The 7,486-nt window shown below is 57.7% G+C and overlaps 1 protein-coding gene across 1 annotated transcript in view; it reads left to right on the top strand.

The window, feature by feature from the left end:
• FBRSL1 (fibrosin-like 1) overlaps nt 1-7,128 on the top strand; it is a 118,485-nt gene extending 111,357 nt beyond the window's left edge. The window contains 5 exon segments of the mRNA XM_011982229.1: nt 536-668; nt 6,110-6,187; nt 6,411-6,494; nt 6,730-6,934; nt 7,056-7,128. Of these exon segments, the coding sequence (XP_011837619.1) occupies nt 536-668; nt 6,110-6,187; nt 6,411-6,494; nt 6,730-6,934; nt 7,056-7,128 (573 nt within the window).
• Nucleotides 7,129-7,486: the final 358 nt, after the last annotated feature.

Genomic DNA, 7,486 nt, shown 5'->3' with positions numbered 1-7,486 from the left:
AGCTCACTGCAAGCTCCGCCTCCCGGGTTCACGCCATTCTCCTGCCTCAGCCTTCTGGTAGCTGGGACTACAGGCACCTGCCACCATGCCCGGCTAATTTTTTGTATTTTTAGTAGAGATGGAGTTTCACTGTGTTGGCCAGGATGGTCTCGAACTCCTGACCTCGTGATCCGCCCGCCTCAGCCTCCCAAAGTGCTGGGATTATAGGCGTGAGCCACCGCGCCTGGCCTTAACTTTTAAAAGACTCTAAATACAGAAAAAGTAAGTTGTTTTCCATGACCACATAGCATACCAGCTGAGATGTGCTAAGTACGTACCACAGTTCAGAGGATGTGAGCTCTCCCGTTCACCTTTTTTGCTGATCACGGTAACATTTCTGTCATTCTGAGTTGGAGAATACATCCTTGAAATTCATCCCACCTGCTCTCCTTTCTGGACTGACTCACACCCAGTCCCTGCGACCCCCCAGGCCTGGGCTTCCTGTGGTCGGGGCTGGTCGCCGGGCAGGCAGCCCTCACACGCTCTGTCCTCCCAGGAGATGCAGCTGGACCCCCACAAGCTGGAGGTGGGCGCCAAGCTGGACCTGTTCGGCAGACCCCCCGCCCCGGGCGTGTTTGCTGGCTTCCACTACCCACAGGACCTGGCCCGGCCCCTCTTCCCCAGCACAGGTGAGAGGTGGAATCGGGGGCCGGGTGGGGGACACGGAAACCTCCTGCTCCTGCCCGGCCGAGCCTGCCTTCCTGTGCCAGGAGTGAGAACGTTCTCTGGACCTCAGTACCAGTTTTTGCTTTTTGATGCTCACCACTTACTCAGGTCAAAGCCTGGCAACTCCCTCACCTCACCTCTCCTCCCGACCAAGTCCTGCCCAGTGTGTCCTGGGGGGCCTTCAGCCCACGCACGCAGCTCTGAGGCGGCTGGTCCTGGCCACTCCTCCTCTCTGGGGCTCCCTGTTCTGGCCCCACCAGAGGCAAAGGAGTGGCAGGGACCCAGGCCCCCGCCAGGCTACCCCCTTCTGTCTCCCAGCGCCCGCTGTCCCAGGAGGAGTTTGGCCTCTCGCTGAACAGCAGGAAGCTGCTCCTGAGGCCGGGCTGGGCCCACACCCCAGTGCCCCTTCCTGATGTGCACGGCTGCTCCGGGGGTCCCAGGACCGGCCCAGCTGTGGTGGTTTCCTAGGGAGGGTCCCAGGACTTGGCCTGTATTGTTCTCAGTGGCACAGCCCAGGTTGGGGTCTGCCGGGAGCAGCGAGGATCTCCCTGCCCTTCGGAGTCACCTGCTCCCCCAAGTCACCCCCTCCCCTGAGTCACTTGCTCCCCCGGGTCACCCCCTCCCCTGGGTCACGCCCTCCTCCAAGTCACCCGCTCCCCAGGGTCACACCCTCCCCCGAGTCACCCGCTCCCCCAGGCCATGCCCTTCCCCGGGTCATCCCCTCCCCCAGGTCATCCCCTCCCCAAGTCACCCGCTCCCAAGTCACCCCCTCCCCCGGCAATGCAACGTGACCACATGCAAGTGTCCTCCAGGCACGCAGAGGCACCCAGGCTCTGGGGTGCTGGTCCATGGGCACCACTGCCTGGCACAAGTCCACATTCCAGGCCCCCGGGTGGAAAGTGGGCTTGAAGCTCAACCATAGTGTGGGATAGACACAGTCTGGGTGCCCAGAGGCCGGCTGAGGGCCAGCCGTGTGTACAGACCTTTCCAAAGATGGTGTCTCAGCCTGTGCAGTACACGCCTTTCTACACATACACAGTTACACACAGTTCCACATACACATCCATGCATGTGCACACACGTGAAGCATGCACATCCACATACAGCTGACCCTTGAACCACAGAGAGGCTGGGTCACTCCCCGCCACACAGTTGAAAATCCAGGTATAACTTTTGACTCCCCCAAAACTTAACTCAGCCTACGGTTGACAGGAATCCTTACGATGGCATGAACACTTGCTGAACGCCTGTTTTGTGTGTTACATGTATGATGGACTGTATTCTTACAGTAACATCCACTAGAGAAAAGAAAACCTTATGAGACAGATCATGGCCAGGCGTGGTGGGCGCCTGTGGTCCCAGCTACTCAGGAGGCTGAGGCAGGAGGGTTACTTGAGCCCAGGAGGTCAGGGTTGCAGTGAGCCATGATTGCGCCACTGCTCACCAGCCTGGGCAACAGAGCAAGACCCTGTCACCAAAAAAAAAAAAAAAAAAAAAATCATAGGGAAGAGTAAAGATATTTGCTATTCACTGCGTGGAAGTGGATCATCCTAAAGGTCTTCGTCCTTGTCCTCACGCTAAGTGGGGCTGAGGAGGAGGAGGGACTGGTCTTGCTGTCTCAGGTGGCAGGGGTGAAAGAAAATCTGTGTCTAAGTCGACCCGCACACTTCAAACCCGTATTGTTCAAGGGTCAGCTACATGCACACGCACAGGCATGTACACACACACGTACATGCACAGGCACACGTATACACACAGGCACACACACGCACAGGCACATGTACATGCACAGGCACATGTACATGCACAGGCGCACACATACGTGCATATGCACAGGCACACACGTACACGCACAGGCACACGTACATGCACAGGCACATGTATGCGCACAGGCACACGTACACGCACAGGCACACACGTGCATGCTCACGTACATGCACAGGCACACTTACATGCACAGGCACACGTACACGCACAGGCACATGTACACGCACAGGCACGTACATACACAGGTGCAGGCACACACGCACACAGGCGCAGGCACACACGCACACAGGCACATGCACAGGCACACACGTACACGTACACACACGCACAGGCAGGCACAGGCACACATGCGCACAGGCACACGTACATGCACAGGCACACACGTACACGCACAGGCACACACGTACATGCTCACGTACACGCAAGGCACACGTATGCGCACAGGCACACACGTATGTGCACAGGCACATGTACACGCACAGGCACACATGTACATACGCAGGCGCAGGCGCAGGCACACACGCACACAGGCACATGCACAGGCACACACGTACACGTACACACACGCACAGGCAGGCACAGGCACACACGTACGCGCACAGGCACATGTACATGCACAGGCACACATACGTGCACAGGCACACACAGGCACATGCACAGGCACACACATACACGTACACGCACAGGCACACGTACGTGCACAGGCACACGCACACAGGCACAGGCACACGTACGTGCACAGGCACACGCACACGCACACAGGCACATGCACAGGCACACACGTACACGTACACACACAGGCACACACATGGGCTCTGCGTTGCCCACTTGTCCTGCTGTTGGAACCAAGAACCCAGCCACCAGGTCCTTGAGGCCTGTCCCTTCCTCAGAGCTCCCAACCCCCGCTGCAGCCCCCCTCACTCTCTCCTCACCGTGCTCAGTCTCTTCCGTGTTCGTGACCATTTGATGCCACATTGCACGTGGACATGCGAGGGCAGAGCCCTGTCCACACAGGGGTGATGAGTGTGGCCAGCGGCCACCTGAGGCTGGCTTCACAAGCATGGTGGCCTCTGGGCCATGGAGCTTCCTGGTAGTCTGGGTTTCTCAGAAAGCAGAAGTCCAGGCTGCAGTTTCTGGCTGTCCGCAGCCTGGCTCAAGCCCCCAGGACACCTGCTCAGTGTGGCGCCCAGTTCTGGGCCCTCCACACTGCCCGCCCCACCGAACCTGCTCCTTCCCTGCCTCCCCTTCCCTCCTCTGGATACCTGGTGGCTGTCCCTCAATGCTCTGCCATTTGTCCTGCAAGACTGGGCCCCCTCCGTCCTTGGGGCCAGTGCTGCCTCCTCCTCCATCTCCTTGGCAGGTCTTGATATCTGGCTGGCAGGGGCAGGATGATTCCTTGTTGCTCTTTTTTCTCTTCCATATAAACTTTCAATCTGCCTGTTAGGTTCCGGCTTTCACTGGAATTGGGTTAAAGGTGTACATCAACCTAAGAGAAATTCATGCGTCGTCTCTGGTATCATTTTCCTATCCCTGATCATGGAGTATCTCATTCATTTAGGTCTTAGTAGAATTATTCATAGATGCTTTATATTTTACTAATATTATGATTGGAATTTATAAGTTACATTTCTTTAGCTGTTGCTAGAAAACAAGTGCATATCTGTTTTGAAGATTCGTGTGCCATCTCTTGATTTTGTAACTAGCAATCTTGCTAAATTTTTACGAATGCAAAGACATTTGTCTGTCAATTCCTTTACCTTTTCTGTGTAGAAAGTCGTATCTACGAGTGGATGGTTTTACATTTACAGAAATGTGGTTGATACATTTCTGGAGCCACTTTTTCAGTGCTTTGTTTCAGATGAGTTTCCCTGAGTAAGCCTGGCTTGTAGTTTCCCTTCCTGTACTGCATCTGTCAGGTTTTGTCATGAGGGCTGGTTGCCTTCTTCAGCGAGTTAAGGAGCTTTCCTTTTTTCTGTTGTCTGGAAGAGCTCTTGTGAGGTCCAGCCATCACTTCCTTCAAGGCTTGGCAGGCTCACACTCAGGTTCCAGGTACTGATTGTTTTCCCCCGTTGGGTGTGGTATTCCTCAAGCTCTTTCTTCTTGAATTGGTTTCAGTAACTCGAGTGTTTCTAGTAAGTTGATTTGGGGCAGGCTCCGTAGCTGTCCATCCGTCACACCTGAACTCCGCAGGCCCTGGTAATTCTTCATATTGCTTGGCTGTGCCATCTTCTCTTTTTTTCTTCATTAATCTCACCAGAAGTTCGTCCATTTCACCGGTATTTTATTTTATTTTTATTTATTTGTTTATTTATTTTGAGACGAAGTCTTGCTCTGTCACCAGGCTGGAGTGCAGTGGTGTGATCTTGGCTCACTGCAACCTCCACCTCCCCGGTTCAAGTGATTCTCCTGCCTCAGCCTCCCAAGTAGCTGGGATTACAGGCAAGCGACGCTACACCTGGCTCATTTTTGTATTTTTAGTAGAGACGGGGTTTTACCATGTTGGCCAAGCTAGTCTCAAACTCCTGACCTCAAGTGATCCTCCTGTCTCGGCCTCCCAAAGTGCTGGGATTACAGGCGTGAGCCCCTGCGCCTGACCAATTTCACCCATATTTTTAAAGGAGCAGCTTTGACCTTGTTGCCTTCTCTGTGTTTTCTTGTGTGTTGCTCACTTTTCTGGCCTCTTGCTTGATCTGGAGGTTGAGAATATTAATTCCTCAGCGTCTCACAGTGCGGGCATTTGAGGCAGTGTGCTTCCTTCCACCTCTTGCTGCACACACTTTGACAAGCTGTTTTCATGGCATGGGGCAGGCTGTCTTCCTCTCTAGTTTAGAGGAGTGGCATCAGCTTTCATGCCAGAGCTCAGTGGAGATCAGAAGCTCTGAACACAACCCACTGCGTCCTACATGGGAGGCGTGAGCACCCCGTCTTTGGGGTCCCCAGGATTAGGGCTGGGAGGGAGCTGGAGTAACCTAAAGATGACGCCCTGCTGGTCTTTACTAGAAACCTGCCCTCTGGACCCATGTGCAGGATGGCCCCTGGCCCAACAGCACTGAGTCCCCTGCAGCAGCCGCTTGCAGGGCCAGGGCCTCACATGGTTGCTCTCCCAGGTTGTTGGGGGGCCAGGGCTGATGTTGACATGGCGCTGTGGGCTGGGCCTGTGCCCAGGAATGCCACGAGGGGCTGCGACGTGCAGCCTCCAAGACAGCACCATGTCCATCCGGGCCTGAGGCCCAGCACCACATTAAGAAGTGAGGACCATTTATCAGCTCCCAGGTGAAAGCTCTGGGATAAGGGCTTCAGGAGTGGTCCAATCAAGGCACATGTTACTTGGACTTTGTCTCTGCCCAAGTTGCGGCCCCTTTGCTCTGAGGGCTGTACTGCACTCAGCACCTCCCTCGCTGCCCCGCTTGGGTTCCCAGGATGGCTGCCACTGCAGCCCCAAGTCAAACCTCCTCCGAATTGTGGGGTAAATTCCACCTCTTACTCTGACCGGACACACTTCACCCCTCAGGGCATGCAAGAGAATGGGAGGTGAAGGTTCACAGAGGAAACTGGGGTGCCCCCTGTGAACAGAGCTGCAGATGGGAGGCCCTGGTGCTCTCTCCTGGCCTCTGTCAAACCTGGCTGCCCCCCCCAGGTGCCGCCCATCCTGCCTCCAACCCATTTGGAGCCTCAGCCCATCCCGGCAGCTTCCTGCCCGCTGGCCCCCTGACAGGTGGGTGCTTCTGAATTTAGCCCACGCAGCCTGGCTGGTTCCTCAGCAGCCTTGGGGTGGGGGAAGTAGGTGGGCGAGAAGGTGGCCCCAAGCCCCAGGGAGCCCCTTGGGTCATGCAGGCAGCACCCACCAGGCTGGAAGCCTCTGCAGCAGCCCCACTGGGCCAGGTGGGAGCCGTAGCCCACACCTCACAGACCTCTGGGGCTTGCGGTTGCCCCCACAGACCCTTTCAGCAGACCGAGCACCTTTGGGGGCCTGGGGAGCCTGAGCAGCCACGCCTTTGGGGGCCTGGGCAGCCACGCACTGGGTGAGTGACCCAGCCTGTGCCCCCTCCCCCGATGCCTGCGCCCCTCCCCCATGCCTGTGTCCTCTGCAGGAACCCTGATGCCTGGCTGACCTCCCTCCTCTCTGGGCTGGGCCCCCTGGGGGCACCCCCTTTTCAATGTCAGCCTGGGACCCTCCTAAAACCCCTCCCGGGTTCTCCTGGGGTGTGGCTGGGGAGGGATAGACCCAACCTCACGCTCCATGGCCTCTGCCCCCAGCTCCTGGCGGCAGCATCTTTGCCCCGAAGGAGGGCTCCTCTGTGCACGGCCTGCCCAGCCCCCACGAGGCCTGGAACCGACTGCACCGGGCACCGCCCTCCTTCCCCGCTCCACCCCCGTGGCCCAAGTCCGTGGAGGTGGAGCGGGGGTCAGCCCTGACCAACCATGACCGAGAGCCGGACAATGGCAAGGAGGAGCAGGAACGGTGAGTGGCCCTCTTGTTCCCTATCCCCCCACCGTACCCCCCCAGTCCCCATTCTCTCTCTCTCTCCCCCTCCCCCTCTCTCCCTCCTCGCCGCACTGCTGCCCACTCATGCTCTGTCCAGCTCTGTGCTGAGCCCCGGGGTATGGGGACCAAAGTTCTGCTCCCCGGCGACTCCTCTCTGCAATGGGGAGTGAAGGCCGTGCCCTGGGGCTGAGAAGGGTGAGGAGGGTGAAGACCCACCCCCACCACAGGCACCCACACCTGCCATCAGGGAGACCTCCAGGTCGGCCTGACCCGCAGAGTTTGAGGGAGGAGTTCGGGGGTGCGGCTGCCGGCAGGCCCCCCGTCCTAACAGGGAGGGGCCCGTGGGGAGCTGAAGTCGCTGCTGGCGGCTCATCTGCTTCGTCTCTCGGCCGAGGTTTCCAGGCCGCCCAGCGCAGAGAGGACGCGTAGGTTTTGGGAGCCTGTGGGGGTGCGGGAGCCGTGGGTGCTGAGGGGTCACCGGCCACCCAGGAGCTGGAGGCCCCGCCAGGCAATGGGAGCAGCCTGGGC

This window comes from Mandrillus leucophaeus, unplaced genomic scaffold (assembly GCF_000951045.1).
Source record: "Mandrillus leucophaeus isolate KB7577 unplaced genomic scaffold, Mleu.le_1.0 Scaffold237, whole genome shotgun sequence".
NCBI classification, from domain to species: Eukaryota; Metazoa; Chordata; class Mammalia; order Primates; family Cercopithecidae; genus Mandrillus; species Mandrillus leucophaeus.
Note: the sequence above shows the minus strand (reverse complement) of the source record. Positions and strands in the feature narration are given on the sequence as shown.